The 18,458-nt window shown below is 32.4% G+C and overlaps 1 protein-coding gene across 1 annotated transcript in view; it reads right to left on the bottom strand.

Moving 5' to 3' along the window:
* Positions 1-18,458, bottom strand: part of LOC145686662 (T-box transcription factor T-like) — a 136,376-nt gene that overhangs the window by 33,709 nt on the left and 84,209 nt on the right. The window contains exon 2 of the mRNA XM_081760156.1: positions 1,592-1,687. Coding sequence (XP_081616282.1) covers positions 1,592-1,687 — 96 coding nt within the window. The remainder of the gene's footprint in view (positions 1-1,591; positions 1,688-18,458) is intronic.

Genomic DNA, 18,458 nt, shown 5'->3' with positions numbered 1-18,458 from the left:
TTTAGTGAAATGTGTCGAAAATCTTCAATACAATACGTCTATACAACTGATTAAAAAAGAAAAAATGAAAGTTTACTTTTTCATGTTCGTAAACTTGACTCATGGTGACAAATGGCACCACATGTTTAGTTTCCAAAATGGGGTCTACGCAGCAGAAAACATTCTGGGTTTTGGAGTATGAGAAGTGTTTTTATTTTTATTATTATTTGTTTTTTCGTTGTAAACGTACAGCATACATTCCGTAATCCGTTTTGTAACTGCACTGCCAGGTCACAAGAGCATTGTGAGATGTTATCGGCTGTTTAAGGACACAGGCTACGTGTGTAAAGGTAAAAGCACAGGTTGTCCAAGCGTTTTTGATGAAACAATGGGCGAGTTTCGTACGTAGTCCACAGATGTCTGGAAAATTTTGAGAATCCGATTGCAACTGAAACCGTACTACATATGGTTTTTACAAATGTTACAACCGGAAGACCTTGTCAAACGGAATTAATTTGGAATTCTTTGCAGAACTCTATGGAGGACGATGCTTTTATTGACCTGCTGTTTAGTGACGGCGACATTTCATTTGAGTATAAGGTTAATCGCTATAATGTTCATATCTAGAATTCTGAACACCCACACGCTACAATGCAACATGAACGAAACTCTCTAAAAGGGAATGTGTTTACTGCAGTATCTAAAACAAAGATGTGTGGTCCGTTTTTCTTCGCGGAGAACACTGTAAGGGGTATGACATACGATACCTCGATATGCTACACTTGTGGTTATTTCCACAACTACAAGATGCTTCCAATAACTTCGTATTCCAACTTGATGGAGCAACGACTCATTGGTACATTGAAGTGCGTCGCTAGCTGAAAGAAGAACTCTCACACTCTTGGATTGGACGATGTACTGAAGACGACGGTGTTTTTTCCATGGCCTCCTAGATCTCCTGATTTAACATTTTTTTCTTCCTTTCTTCGGGACGTGTCAAAGACACAGTACAGCTCACAGATGACGAGAAGAATCCTAAAACAGGGGTAGCGGGGATTGGTCAACGGCACGGTTAAGTTCATTTTCGGTTTTTGAAGTGTGGTCTATAATTAGATGTCGTCTGCTACTCCGGGTAGTTATCTATGTGCTATTCCGTGGTGTCATTTGAAACTCCCGTGCGAAAAGTGGATAAGCCCATACCTACGTCACACTACTTCTGCTAGGGTTCTTCTCGTCATCTATGAGTTGTATGTGACTCTATTACCGAGAACTGGATGAGCTTCAGGATCGCATTATAGCTGCATTTAAGACCACTAGTAGGGATATGCTACAGTGCGTGTGAGGCAAACTAGGCTAACCCGTAGATATGTGTTGTATGATAAAAAAGAGTCACATAGAACATTTATAACACTATGTACGAAACTTTGGTAGTTCATGTGTATTTTCATGTCTTATTAGTTATTGTATATGTTATACCTGTTTTAATACAGCCTTTTCAAACTTGATAGATCATTTATAATCACCCTGTACAATAACTAATGTATATTACAAGAAATATTATGTGGATTCAATAATATTTTACTTTATTAAATAAGTACATCAATTTACTTACCTATGACTGTCGATTTGTTGAAATTCCAAGAGGACTGTGTACATTGCCGTGGGGTCAAGGCCTGAGATGCTTACTTTCACCACTGGAAACATTCGCCTGGAAACAGAGAGAAAAAGAAAAACTAAATTAAATTATGAGTCATAAATACTGTTTATAGCTTTTCGCTTTCTATTCATAAGAATCAGCTTATGATGAGAACATTTCTAATACAGTGGACTCTCAATAATTCGAACTCAAGGACTTTAGAGATTCTAAACGTCCTCTATGAGGAAGTTGTGTCTAGAGAATAAAATTTGTATTTTATCCAGTTTATTCTACAAAATGAGAACAGCTTCCATGCACTACAGCCCTCAGCTAACTTCTTCGTCTTAACATTTTGTTTAATCGTTCTGTTCAATATATCCATCAACTGTAGCATCTCTCGCCCACCCTCTTCTTCTATGCCACTTTTATCAAGTCTCTCTTGATCTAGATCATTCTTATCCAATGTCCCAACCAGTTTCTCTTTCTAACATTTTTAATTACATCCTGCTTGTATAGTAAAATTTAGCATTCTTTTTGAGTACTGAGGGCTAAATGAAACATGAACTTACAGTTTAAGATACAGTGCTAGCTACGGTACTAGATCAGCGGAGAGGACTTAATTACATTTGTTATTTTATCCTCTACTCAGACCCTTGAATTGGGCACGGGGAAGGGGGGGGCCAGTTACCTGAGTTTGAGACATATACACACGATAGAATGGTAATATACTAATGGAATACGTGAAACTATTTATGTCATGGAGAATCTTGCCCGCTCCCTCTCCAAGCAAAACCTGAGATGACGGTTCTGTCCTAATAATCGTTCTCTTTTCATTCGACCCAAGTAATTTTCTAAATTTTTCTCCACACCCACATTTTAAGTCTATTTGGCCACTCATGACTAATGTCCTATTTTCTGTTTCATGGAGTACAATACTGCACACGAAAGACTTTTAAGAGTATTCTTCTTAACTCTTTATCAAAGACTTATATTTTTCTTCCTCTTGAATGTCTCTTTGTCCTATCTTGGCTTTTATTTCATGTTTGCACTTAATGCTCTCACTAATAATGCTACATGGATATCGAAAACTAGTCACTTGTTCTATGTTTTCCCTTGTTACGTCAATATTTCACACAGATCGCTTCGTTTTTAGCAACATTCTTTACTGTCTTTCTAACATTTACAAGTACGAAGAGTGATCAGAAAGTAATGTTACAAGCCTGCACTGAAACATTTCATACAACCAATACAGACAACAAATAATACGTACATGAAGTTATTTTTCGACACAATCTCCATATTGGTTGTGAGTTTGAAGATTCCCTTCCGGTAAAAATTCTGTAATTGCATGTTCAACCACGTTGACACGAAATGTTTCACCTCCTCTTCTGAAGTGAAGTGACGGTCTCCGAGGTGCACCTTTAAGTGAGGGAACAGGTGAAAGCTTGGAGCGCGGTCCGGGCTGCAGAAACGGTGCTCTACGCAATCTGTGTTTAAATCTGTTAACGCCGTGCTGAGTCAGTCACTGTGCTCCAGTGCGCCGCTGAATTTCAACGGCGGTTACATGTTTCGCCCACAGAAATCGAATAACCGAGCGGACTTCTTCGCGAGAGCAGTTTTCCAAACGAATCGCAATTTGTGTTTACATACAACTAGCGACGTAGGTGGCAGCTGGCTGAAACTCTGCACAGTTGCCAGCTACATGTATTATAATTACCGCACACTCCTCGTTCCTCTATAATAGGCGAAACTCCAGAAATATTGGCCTTGTAACCTTAGTTTCTGATCCTCCCTCGTAGTATTCGTAAATTGTTTTTATTTTCTCGAAAACTACACATAAAGGGCCTTATGCAGAGTCGTTTTGAAGCGCGATTAGTGCCATACTAAAGAGTTCGACTAACATAAGTCTCCTGCAGTAGTCAGAGGTTTAGTATGACGCTAATCATACGTCGTAACGACTCTGCATAAGGCAGAAAGAGTTTATCCTTAAGCATGCTATTTAGCTCAGCTCAATAAGATCTATTAAATTGGTATACGTCTCATCCTTGGACAAAATGTTTTTCGTTAAGTGCTAATAATATTGAAGAACTTTCATTCCATACTTTTCGCGATTTTTTAGAAAAGTATTTTGACTTATTAATTTCTCATATCGCAACATAAAATACAATGCATATTATTATCTATTTTTTTTAAAAAATAATATTAAAAAATTAACATACTACATTCAGCATTTTGTAAAGTCAAATATCTTCACTCTTGACTATTCAATTCAGCACAGCTTAGGAAACTAAGTATGTCTGTAATACTACATTGTGACATGTCTACGAACTGCTGATATTACTACAAGCAGAATGTCCATTATAAACCAAATAAAACTTACTATTCAGATACAATCGTCCCCCATACCAAATGATTTATGCATATTAATTACGAAAGTTGACCATAATAAGATAATAATTATTATCTTGGGTCTCTCCTTTTACCTTATTATTATTATTATTATTATTATTATTATTATTATTATTATTATTATTATTATTATTATTATTATTATTATTATTCCCTTCATCTTCCCTTTAGACCCCCTAAGAATTAAAAATATCCACTTTTGGTAATTTTCCTGTCGGTTAGTCTCGGAAACCTACAATCATGCCAAATTTAAACTTTCCACATCAACCAGAAGTACCCTTTTAATTTATGTCAGTTCATGTAGTTTTATATATAGTTAGGGTATATATAAAAACTAGCCTTTGGCTAGCTGGGGGATCCGCCCCCAGACCCCCAAGTCTGCTCGGATTACGGCCTCGCATTTATCTATCGGCCTTTGCATCAACAATGAATTTCGTGAACTTGTTCTTCATATTTCCTGAATCTGCTCATCCAGGGGTTTCGCCCCCCACACACTGTCTTTGCTCGGCTCACAGCCTAGCACCTCTTGAACCCACAATTCTATCATTTCTTTTCCTATTTCAATTATCTGAAAGATAAGATTTTGTATCCCAAGAAAAAGCTCATTTAAATAGCATGGGAATTTCTTCATGCCCCTTTAGACCCCTAAAAAATTAAAAAAAAAAAAAAAAAGATTCACTTTTGGCAATTTGCCTGTCAATTTGTCAGTTAGTCCTGGAAGGCTACAATCATGCCAAATTTCATCATTCTAACCCTGCCGGAAGTGCCTAAAAATTTTGGGGTGCAGAAGACGTCCCATATAAATAACATAGGAAAGATTTTGCAGTTCTCCATAAAACCACAATGAAGTTGAAAATTTTTACTTTTATTGATTTACTTAGGTAACGCTAACGAAAATGTACAAGCATACCGAATTTCACGCTTCTATTCCAATTCTAAGTACCTAAAACATGAGATTATAGGTCCAAAAAAGGCCCATTTAAATAACATGAGGAAATTCTTCATCTTCTCTTTAGACCCCCTAAAAATTTAAAATATTCACTTTTGGCAATTTTCCTGTGTGTAAGTTCCCGAAAGCTACAATCATGCCAAAATTTATACAGGAAGTGCTCAATAATTTATGTCAGCTCATGTAGTTTTATATATAGTTACACATATAATGATTACTGATTACGTGTACACATACAATGATTACTATTAAAGAATAATTGATAAAGATGGCAGAGAAGAAGAATTTTAAGTCATTAAAGGTAACTGACATAGCCATAACTGTCATGAATATAAATTTGTTCAAAAGCTCTTTTTAAAAATGTGTACAACGATAGAACACAGATTGAATCGTACGGTACATTTGAATGGAAATGTTTATTATGGCATCGATTTATTTTTTTTTAAAAATCTTGATAATTCAATAAAAAGATGTTGGGGAATTTGTCAATGCGTATATTGTACTTAATAATTGTAAGCTTATCTTTGTCTGATTCTTTTTCTCAAGTAAGCCAGTCCATTTTGGGACAAGTTATATTTTTATTAAATTGTCCTTTATAAATCTGCAAAGAACACTTCTTATCATTCTTTACTTATAATATATATATATATATATATATATATATATATATATATATATATATATATATATATATATATATATATATATATATATATCTGTTTTTGTAAAAGTAGTCAGGTCAAACAGATGGATAAGGACATACCAAGGATGTCTAAACATAGATTGTAGTTACGTGTTATTACAAAACAACATCCACTCACCACTACTGCTCGTTAAATAGAGTTTCGCCTTAATAATACACACATGCTTGTTTCTGTACTTCTTTGTACATATATATATATATATATATATATATATATATATATATATATATATATATATATATATATATATATATATATATATATAAACCAACACTTTTTTGTACGGAGAAACGGCTCTACGTTTTACTAAACAAAAATGAATTTCCTGCCGTTGCTGAGTCAGTTGCGCTTAGATTTCACGGATTGCTGATTTCGAAACAAAAGACCACAAACAGCAAATAGGAAAGTTGGCCATGAACAGAGAAAAAGGCCGGCGCAGCTAAAGGCTTAATTAAGTGTTTAAAAATCTGTACAAAAACTCATTACTTACGTTAAGAAATATAACCCTAAAAGAAAAAAAAAACTTATACAGTAATCTTCATGTAATAGCATATGCTTAGTAATGCTAATCTGATGAATTTTCTGCTTATGTATGTGATATTTTGCGTATGCAATATGAATTATAGATTCTTAAAATATTATACAGTACATCAGACACTACGGAATTACGGGACACGTAATTTTCTGTCTTCGCATTTATTAGCATCATTGTTGTCTTTTGATGATGGTCTGTCTGGCGCCTAAGTCTTCCTATATTTTGTGGGAGTGACCCAATTTGCATTGGTCAATCTACACATTAAACTAAGTCTGGTAAAAGAACAAACAGTGTGGTGTTGATGTTTGCTTCTTTCCTATTAAAAAAAAAAAAAAATGAGGAGATTGATTAACACTCAGAAAGAAGCTGGCGTGGTAAAGATCAGTTTACTTACCAAATGCTTTTCTTTTTTCTGAAGGTAGTCGCATTTATGGGAACACAGAATTAACGTAATAATTTGCAAAAGGGCAGCTTGAAACATGCTTTCTGAATCCTTTTGACTTCTAACTGTGAGAAAAACTTAACAATAGTTTTGCATTCATACTTAAAAAATAAATAAATAAATAAATAAGTTTTGTGTCCTTATGGAAGCACGGGAACCATAGCCAGAGCTTGAATCGTTCGCTGGTGCATGCAAGATCAACTTTTACAGTACTGGCCTTTACCACTAACAGAACTGATTCACACTACCACGCCACTGTTCATCCCGGTGTAAAATGTTTCGTATATGTGTTAGATTCAACTTTAGTTTATGCAGAAAAATAAATTACAGCAATTTTCCACACGATTTACAGACATAGCTTGCAAATTTAGAACAAAAATCAATACGTAAAATAAATAGGATAATTAGTTTTGAAAATTACATGCATTCCTACCTGACTAAAGTGTCTACTACATCCAACCAGTAATCACAAGGAACACGTTCCGTGAAATTCATTCATTTTGCAACAGTGCATGCATTCCTTTTATTTCAGGTGGAACGAAGTAGGAACTTCATTAATTTTTCTATAGGAAAATGAATGATTATTTTTCGTAGCCGTTGGTTTATTTGGTATTCCAAGTAATTAAATTTAATTCTGTACATTTATGTATGATTTTCTTAGCTTTTTTATTTGTTTGTTTATTCAATTTTTCTCAATTCAGAAGAGTAAAATAATACGATCATACCTCAGTCTCAAAAAGTGCATAGATTACAATACTGTAAAACATACATTGAATACTGTTGAGGCATTTTAGAGACATAGGAGACGTAACATGTAGTGGGTAACTGTTTAAATAAAATCTTTTGAAAGCAAAACAAGTTATTTTGATCCGGTTGAGTCGACTTGTATAAAGTTGTCTTCAAAACTCCAACTTTTTCTAAATGAACGTTGGTACTTTCTGAAAAATTAATTACACTCTCCTCTGTAATCCCTTCTTTTACTCTAAATCGTTGGTTCATATGTAAGTTTCTTACAAGCCGTCGATCCTTCAACTTCAGCCGTACTTTAGTTAGAACTCCTGCCTTCGCATTTCAGTTCTTTTGGTTAAAGCCTTTCTAAATCAATAAACGTTACATGTATTTTAAAAGGAGGAAAAGGGTAAGAACAATCCTGACTAGAATGCTTTGGAAGAAAAATCCTGGCTAGAATGCCTTGGATATGGTTTTGTTTTGGGGCATCAGATTTTCATGCCACTAAAGTATACTGCATATTATTATTATTTAAGGATACGCATTAACACATATTTATATCTACTGGGGGTAAACTTGAACGACCAACTGGAAAAACACATGCAAAATGAAGATAAATAAGAAAGAAAAAACAAACAAAGTGATAAAGTGTACAAGAGCAGGACAGGGAGGGGCAACTGTACGGCTAGATGGAGTGAAAATTGAAAACGTTAAGACCTTCCCCTTTTTAGGAAGTCTAATATCCTCGGACGGGAGAAGTGAAAAAGACGTAAGTTCCAGAATAGCTCAGGCTAAATAAGCATTCAATAGGAAAAGAGGACTGCTAACATCAAGAAAGGTATCATTGGACGTTCGAAACGATTTATTAAGAGATTGGTATGGAGCGTGGCGCTTTACGGATCAGAGATGTAGACATTCAGAAAAGCTGAAAATCCAAGCTGGAAGCATTTGAAATGTGGTGTTGGCGCAGAATGCTGCGCATATCATGGACCGAAAGGAAAAGGAATGAACACGTACTAAAGGAAGCTAATGATGGATGACAGATCATGGAGATAAAAGGAAAAAGAAGAAACAGCATGCTTGGCCATCTTATTTGGCACTCCGATTGGATCACCGTGTTGATAGACGGAAAGGCAGAAGGAAGACCAGGAAGAGGAAGACCAATGATAGAATATTTAGATGCAGTTACGAAGAACAGACCTTATCAAAGTACGGTGGAGTCCCGGTAATCCGAACGCGTTTAATCCGAACAGGTTCGGGATGAACATTTCATTTTATTTATTTATTTTTTTGGCGAAAGTACGCAGTATTAGGAAATTAATAACTAAAAGGATTAAAATAGGTGCATGTTTTCGTAGAAAACAAAGTAAACTTTCGTTAAACACAGTTTTTTCTTTAATATCAGTATTTAGGCCTTAAGCCACATTACAATAATTATACAAAGTTCGAAATAGAATAAAAGTATCAAGTATTTCCAACATTTTTAACATTTTTTCAGAACAGTACACATACTGTAGTCAGAAAAGTGTTTTGAAATACTATACGCTATGTATTACAATACAATAGACCCATTCACTCGCTTCAAACTGCGATTTCACTGTTATTCCGGCTAATCCGAACAGGGTTCACTCCCAATTAGTTCGGATTAGCGGGACTCCACTGTATAAAACAGTTTTCCCAAGGGAGAAAAAAGTTTTAAAATTTCCATGTTGCATACCATCCTATGGTTGAGGTGAACAAGAAGAAGAAGGGTTTAATATTTAATACTGTATTGTTTTGTTGTTCCCTGACACCTTCGCAAAGTGCCTGTTAGAAGCGAGCCAAATTTTCAACCAACAGCAACCAACTTTCAAAAGAAGAGGGTTCTCTAGTACAAGGAATTTATATTAAATGGTGGGAAACAGTATTTTAAGAGGTGAAAGGAGTCGCACGTGAGTTGTCCAAATTTGCTGAGAAAGATGTCAGGGAACACCGAAACGGTACACATAATAATACATTACACGAAGTAAATAAAAGAATCGTTTACTAATTATTATGCTGAATATATTTATCTTTCTTCCACAGAACTAGTACCTTTTAAAGTTACAAATTGGATCAGAAATGAATGAATGGCATTTAATGAAAGAACTTCTCTTGTGTATGAATTTGTGTCCTTTGCGTTCATCATCTAAGTGTTATAATGGATAGTTAATTCTCAAGAAAGGTGTCAACACTCCGTGAACAGTAATATGCGTAAAAGTGTGTTCAGAGCAGACGCCTGTCGTACCACGTTACAATGGGATGTTCTCCACGCAAATTCAGTAGTTTTTTTTCTTTTTTCTTAAGTTGAGTTAATCGTGAGCTTCCACAATGCAGTTCTCCTTGTTTTTCTTTTTATTTATGTTTTAAGTTTATAACTGACACATCTCTTAACGTTTTGCTTTTTTTCTTCTTTCTTTTCCATAAAGGACTTAGATTGCTTCATGGTAACCAGGTGTTATTTACTTATCCCAAGCTAGAATGAAGAATTTTTTTTTTTTTTTTTTTTTTTTTTTTACAAAAGAAAAATGCATTCCTGGTATTCACGTGACTGAGAAATCAAGCAGTGCGGTATTCTTCAAGAAGTAATTGGACCAAAGAAAATAAAAAAGATGGCTTTGCCTGATGAACAGATTTGCTTCTTCCAAGTTTTGAAAAAATGAAGAACCAAAAAAAGCTAGCTTTTACATTCGCATGTTTCATGATTCCTTCATGTCAACAAATTAATCAGAAGTCACGATGATTTCTCTTAACGGGTACTTCCAATAGAACTTCATTACCACCGTGTTATACAAAGTAGTTTTCTCCCCTAATTTTTTGGGGTAAAAAAATGGAAAAAGAAAGGAATAGAGGAAATGGCCTTTACATGATTTGTTTTTACTTTTTAATAGGACAGGACTTTTCATGTGGTTGTTAAGAAGGATGTGGGAGTTCACCAACATGTCAATCATCCATTGTGAGTGTACTTGCTGGCAGTTCCATAGAGGCTTGCTTGTAGCCGAACACTACTGAGAGAGATTTAATAAAATATGAGGTGGTCGCTGCTCGCTCTTGAGCCACGTAAGCATTTCCTGAATCAATTTTTATATCGTAGGCTGCGTTGTACTTCCTGCTTCAGATTTCTTGCTCTCATTTTGATGTTTCTTTGGGCTGACTAAAATTGCTTGCACCGATAGTTTGGTTGGCATCTCTCAGATAGAAGTTTTGGTATAACCACAGAAAGCCCAAACATACAACATGATTAGAATAGTAATGAAGTTTTTAATTATTTTATGAATTCTATCGTTCTGGGGTGAGAGAAAGCAATTTAGCTAAGAAGAAAATTAGAAGTGATTTTACTGCGGAACTTTCAACCAACTAGCATAAAATTATAAATCTTCACAAACATTTTCTATGTAAGTTTTTCACAACAACAAACTTTCAAAAGAAGAGGGTTCTAGTGCAAGGAATTGCACTATTGCATTAAATAGTGCAAAACACTATTCTAAGAAGAAAAAGGAGTCGCACGTCAGTTGTCCAAATCTGCTGAGGAAGATGTCAGGGAACACCGCTACGGTTAATAATAATTCATTTAATATTATACGCAGTAACTATTCCGCAAACTATTGATTGATAAATTGAAAATTAATACACTTTTTCAGTGTCGTAGCGAATTGAGATCGGACCTACTGCCAAGGCGGAATGCGAACCATTACTCTTGTTTGTAAATGAGACAAACACTCCTACTAGAAATTGAATCCGAGATTTCACGCACAGAAAACACACATGTTAGTCACTCAGCCACGAATAGGTACATTTGTAAGTTATATCTGGAATATGGGCCTAATAAAGTTTTTAGAGACTTTAGGTGTAAGAAAGAGTCATAACTTTGATAAAATTCTTTTATGCTTTTTAAAAATAATAAAATATCAAAACTTTTACTGATGGAGAAGACTTTTTGCTATTGGGTAAATAAATAACTAAGTTCAATCTATTCTTCCCTAAAATCTTCCTTACTATATGACGTGATTCCAGTGAGATATGTAGATTTCTGCTTCAATAATAGTTTTCAATTTGCATCTATGTATGTTAGTATTATCGATTTTAGAACCGATATGTCACTTGCGGGTATGAATTTGTCCAGTTGTCACTGTTTCTTTTATTCCATTTACTATGTATTTTTATATTTTATATTATTATTATAGATGGTTTTAACTTATGTAAGAGTAGAAGTGTAGTGTCAATTATAATTATTAAAATTAATTTGCCACATAACAAGCATTTAAATAATAATTTTAAATCAAATTCTTTTAAAAAAATACACAAGATTTTTTAGCAATGGTTAGTCACAATCAGACAAAATCAAACTTTACAAAAAAAAAAAAAAAATCAATATTAGTTATGTTGTATTTTCAGGTATAATTTCAAGTCATCATTTTACTTTACAGCTATTTGCAGCACATTCAAAATCTAGAATGCAGATTATAAAATTCATTATCGTATTCATCAATAACTAATTACGAAGGGAATATCATTTTAAAAGTTCGTAATTTCAAATATAGCTCAAACAAAACAAAACAAAAGTTTCGAAATGACATGGTAAACTACACAGTTAATTAGAGCGGATTATTTATTATTATTATTATTATTATTATTATTATTATTATTATTATTATTATTATTATTATTATTATTCAGACATAAAGATCCATTTTAATTAGTTACAATCAGAAACAAAGGGAAAATACTAATAGAAATGTTTCAAGGATTATTTTCAGATGCGACAATCATTACAATCAGAAACGAAAGGAAAATACTAACAGAAATGTTTCAAGAATCATTGCCAGATGCGACAGTCATTAGAATCAGGAACAAAGGGAGAATACTAACAGAACTATTTCAAGAATCATTTTCAGATGCAACAATCATTCTTAGTTTACAACTTAAATAATATCTAAATAACCTGTGAATGTTTCTGGTAAAACATCATCACTGTAATATTGAGCAATTTCTATGACAACTAGTGTGCAATGCCATTTTTTTTAATTTAAAAATTTAATTGTTCTTTGTTTACATGTTTCATTGAAGAGCTTTGTTTGTTCAGTTGGCTTAGCAGTTTCTAATTACAACTTCATCTAGTACTCTGGATATTTCTATAATTAAGAGATCTAATATACTCTGATTATTCCCACCAAGCATTCTTCTTCAATTACTTCATGTTTCTGTTATATATCCTTCCGCAGGTTTAATCAGCAAATTAGTTTTATGAGCAATTAAATTTCTGTATTAAAGAAAATATTGAATTCTCCAGTAATTGTAAAGCATGTGCTTATTCCAATTTAATATTGAAATTTATAGTGTATTTTTCAGAAGGTACTGGACATGGATCAAAATACCTTGTTGTTTTGTTTTCATCTTAAATTCTAATTTGTCTATTGCTTATGATATATTGATTTGATTCTTAATTGATTGCATAGTTAATTCGTTTTAAGAGCGTGACATACTAAAAATCATACAAAATTTACCATTTTTCTTTTGCTTGTTTTTCGTAAGTGAAAGGAGTTAATGAAATGCAACTTACCACTACTTTCTAACTAATATTATTATTTAATTTTAATAACTGTACGTTAAAACTATTTAGTTTATTACAAACTAAATACAACTATTATTTTTTAAAAAAAGTTCACAGAATTCCAAGACGACATGGTACGTAATCAAATGCAGTTTAGTTTGTTCCTCTGGTCGCTTGCCTTAACTTAGATTTTAGAGGAAATGTTATTCTGGAAACAGTGTAATATCTATGGATTGCAGCAATGAAAATTCTTCAGGTTCGTATTTTCTGTTGTAGAATAACATTATCTATGATTGTCATAAGTTGTATTTCATTATCTCCTTTCACTTACGAAAAACAAGCAAAACATAAATGGTAAATTTTGTATTATTTTAAGTATGTCGAGCTCTTAACACGTAAGCTTAAAACACATCTGAAATCTATTTTAAATTCGGTATTTATGAAACAAGCAATGGTTACATTAGAATTTAAGACAAAACAATTTTCCTTCTTAGTACTGAAATCGAATCAAGTAACTTAAGTAGTAAGTAGAAAATGAAGTAGAATTGAAGATAGAAATAGTAGATTTATATGTCATTTTAAAATACTGAATGTAAGAAGTAAAGAACAGATGAATTAAAATCTAAAACAAAATATAGTTTATTCCTTAGTTTTCATTTTCAACCGTACAATCAATCAAGAAACAATCTAAAATAACTTGTAAACAGTAGATAAATTATAATTGAAGACGAAATATGAGTGAAGATTTTTAGTCTTAACTCCGTAATCAATTAAGAAGCAATTTAATGCAAGATATTAATTCATTTACAGGAAGATACTCAAAGGATAGATTAATTCCTAAACAGTAAGTGAATTAAGATCAAAAAGATCAAACTTTAGCCAAACTTATTATCCGTATCGTAGCATATAATTAATAAACAATTGAAAATTAATGACAATGATGCATAAAATGAAGATGTTATTGATATATGTAAATGCCCAATATTTCCAGTTCACTCATTTGTTGTATTTCTTAACAAGAATGAATCAAATATTGGACTATGGGTTAGGGATAAGAATAATTCAAGTCTAAATGTGAAGAACAAAGTAGGGGCACGAGTTTTTCGAACTAAGAATTTGAAAATTTCGCATTTCGTTTTTCATATTTTGCGTTTTGTCGCATTTTCCAAATAAAGTTTCGCATTTTGTAGCTCTTGTTACAATTGTTCCTTTTCTTCATAGATTAATACAGAAATAAACCATTAATTACCTTCAATTAAAATACACTGAATATTTCACTTGACATTCTAATTTCACTTATAGAAAATTATATATTTAAAAAAAATCAAACTGAAGGAAAATCATTAATTAAATTTACTATGAGTAGAAAAGATTTGCTGTCTTCTGAAAACATATAAGCTCAAGTTGCATTTAAGCATTAAACATAAACATGTTACATGTTCCCATATTTTCTTCTTTCACTGTTATGTTTGTCACTTATCACCAGTCCTACTTCGGAAAAAAAAGCCCTCTCACAATTGGCATTACTTGTTGGAAGCCACATTTACAATACGTAAGTGCATTTACAATAAACTTCAAAGAGTCATCACTTCGGAACTTTTGTCCATTCAAAACATTCACTGCACTGCACGTTTCATACGAATAACTTGTCAAGAGTTCATAGGACGTTCTCTATAGCCGTGCCCGAATCACCCAAAATGCACCGTTCATGGCACGTTCTACCGTTCCGTCAGCGGAAATTTCTCGTTATCTCGTGTATTGTTAGAAATTTTACACTTTATCGCGCAACAGAAACCAATGAGAATACACATAGAATATCATAAAACGTCAAGAAACTGAAAATTACTTAATTCTGACTCATTTAGCTTTATCACGTATTGCAAAAATCTCTAAAGGTATTTTTTACATATTTTCTGTGATACATTAATTATGATTTCACATTCGTTTAAAACTTATACTTGATTTTTGAACTGACGATGCATTAAATTGAAAAGTAATAATAATTACTCTGAGTTCTACTTATGTTAGTGCAAGAATGAATTTTACTATAAAAAGTAAGTTGTTATGTATCATTTTACCTTCAGTAAATAAAGAAAAATAGTATTTTTCGTTCATAAGTAGGTTGCCAAATAAAAAACGTATAAGTTGCAAACAATAAAAATTTAAGAGCAAATGTATCTGAAATTGTAAGGATAATCTGTATAAATATGTAAATATTATGGACAATGGTCCGATACCGAAGATATCATTTTCTTTTATGGCCAAACCTGTACATTTACGTTGTTAAGTTTTGTGGCTAGACAGATTTTACTAGGCAGCTAAGAGATATAATACGTAAGTAAGCCATTTTGAATAGATGTAGATTCAATTTATAAAGAAAAAGAAATTGTGAAAATATAAGGTAAATGTTGAAAAGTATTCGAAAATACATGCCTTTAAATCTATTTTATTCTGTGAGTTATTATTGAACATTCATGGAGTAAATTACGCCTTAAGCAGTTTAATAATCCTATTTTGACGAACGTAGAGCAAATATGTAACTAACTGTTCAGAATACTTGAAGTTAGTAATATAAATGTTACAAAATATATGTGTTTCTCATTCATAAGTATTGTTACCTCGTATTACAGCTAACTTAAAATTATTAAAGAAATTAGTAAAAAAATCGTAAACAATTGGTAATATTCCTATCACCTACTAAGGCGAATTATAAAGAAGACAAAAAGTGATGTAAAATATCTCATTGAAAAAATTTTGCATATATTTTTATTTAAGTGAGCGTGTGAATTAGGCTTATCAGTGTTTTTCAACCTTTCTCTACTTGTATGTTTTAATACGTCGGCGACTGCCATCTTGCGTGTACTAATAGTTTTCAGTTAGCAAGTATGTCTCACTAATCACCAATACTCTCTAAAAAGAATTACAACTCACATGACTACGTTACATATGCCTTGCTGCAACAATACGTCACAAAAAGCATTCTTCAGATGTTGAATGCCTACGTAACTATTCAAAAATAAACATTCTTGTATTTATTCTATTGTTTTCAGACGTCCATGGTTTCACTGTGTATTTCCATGGCCTTCGCCAAAAGAGTTGGTTTTAAAACATGCATCTTAAGTTTTGATTCTTTCTAAGACAGTTGAATGTTGAGAAAGAAGCAACATACGAGTATATTGTATGTATAGAATTATATGTCAATACAGGATGAATGAGCTGGCAAGAGAAACGCTTTTTTTGAGTATAATTTTCCTTTGAACATTTTTACTTTTCATGCACAAGATGGCTGATACAGCGAAGAAATATTGTTCAGGAATGAATCACCATGATCTTTTCTCATACTTATTCTGCGTTCAGGTTTTAAGAGCGTTGGCGTTTCAACAAAGCGTTATTCGCACCCACTTTCATTATACTCAGAAACATATTTCACAATATTATTAATCGTAAAAACGTAGTTCAAGTTCATATTATTAAAAACATAACGTATTTTTTTCACTCGATGAAATGTTAAAGTCAAAACAACAAAAATTTTATTGAAATATTTTGGCATGAGACATAGAAGTGCATTATATTCGTAACAATTACCTCCGCCTATCGCAATTTTTAGCATTCAAGCTTCCTTGTGATGAAAGTAAATTCGTTACTAGAAGAATATACTACTACTACTACTACTACTACTACTACTACTACTACTACTACTACTACTACTACTACTACTACTACTACTACTACTACTAATAATAATAATAATAATAATAATAATAATAATAATAATAATAATAATAATAATAATAATAATAATAATAATAATAATAATAATAATAATAGCAGCTTTATTTAGTGTGCTGCAAACAACTGGTTAGATAAAAATCCATGCTTGTAAAATATCAATAGATTAAAACATAACCTGATACAATAGATTAAAAAGTAGAATAGTGCTTAGAAGAGTAATTAATTATAAGACAAATTATCAAGTAGGATCCTAGTTAGTTAGATCCTAGTCAGAGTGCTAAGTTGAACTAAGTTCTTAAATTCAAAAAAATAATTTTAAAATCAAGATATAAGTTTTAAAGAAAACTAGTCACATTCTAAAACACTTATTTTCAAAATATATGTACCGGTAATAGATGTTTTGTTTAAAAGAAATTAATAGAGCTTGTATATAAAGAATAGACAATAATAGTATCCTCAGTCATTATTTAATTTTTGTGCCCTAGTTTCCTTTTACAATACTCTGCTGAAACCGCCTCAAGGAGATGATTCAAATGCACAGTAAGTAAATATAAAACATGTTCCAATTGAGAAAAAGAAATGTCATAACATGAAAATATGCCATGACATGACAGCGTATATATTCGTAGGTAACATGAGCTGCATTAGGTCTGGCATAGTTGCAACTACCTGACATAGCAGGTAAAACAAATACATTTGAGTTCTTGTTAAAGGTCAGAATTTAGTAATTGGTTACAACAAAACAAAAGTGTTTCAGTATTGTTCCATTTCCTTTCCTTTCCTTTGCTTTCCTTTCCTTTCCTTTCCTTTGCTTTGCTTTCCTTTCCTTTTCTTTTTCTATTTTTTAAAGTATTTGTTGCATGTAATATATCAGAACCAGTGACTTGAAAGCTCATTCTTCATCTCTGCTGATTCATAGGTACACTCATGTCCAAAATTATTGTCACATGTCTATAAATATGTTGTTGTAGGAATATAATTTGATAAAGAATTCGCCCGGTATTTGTTATAATGTTAGTATGTGTATAATCGGCAAAGACATGTATGTGGCAAATTTAATGTCAAAAGAGCAGTAAATAAGAACAATAGAACGAAAATGAAATTTTCTTGTTCATTTAACATCATTTTGTTTTACTCATTCTAAGTTTCGTATTTATAATTCTTTCCCTATGAAATTTACCACAAATATACATTTGCCGGTTATACATATAGTATCAGTATTAAAAGTACCCTGCAAAATCATTATGAAATTATATTCTTACAAGAAGACAGTTATAGATATGCGACAATCATTTTGGATATGAGTGTACATTTTTCACTACCACCATAGATTATAGTAACATCAATGTTTATTGCGGACTTTATTGTTTATCTGTTACTGTCAAAGTGTTTACATTCACTGATTTCCAGATATAATTCTTACCACCATACTCTATAATGTCTTAATTTATTGCCAAAGGTGGCTCGTAAGTGAAATCATATTGCCAAAAATTAGTTTTATCGCTTGAAACGAAACAATGGAAACTTCCTTAATGTACTAATTGTTGTAATTGTTATTGTTTAAGTTTCATTCCTTTGGTTTCAAGAGATTAAAGCAGCTCAATTTCCACCAATGTGATTTTCCTCACGAGCCGCCTTTGTTTCAGTACAGATATATTTCTTATCCATTACGAAGTCTGCAACAACTGCATTGATTTCCGTGCGTATAAATTTACCACAGTCCACAAAGTTCACGATGTAGTAATTTACTTTAGCTAGCTATTTACTTTAGATG

This window comes from Thermobia domestica, chromosome 5 (assembly GCF_964235325.1).
Source record: "Thermobia domestica chromosome 5, izTheDome1.hap1.1, whole genome shotgun sequence".
In the NCBI taxonomy this organism is placed as follows: Eukaryota; Metazoa; Arthropoda; class Insecta; order Zygentoma; family Lepismatidae; genus Thermobia; species Thermobia domestica.
Note: the sequence above shows the minus strand (reverse complement) of the source record. Positions and strands in the feature narration are given on the sequence as shown.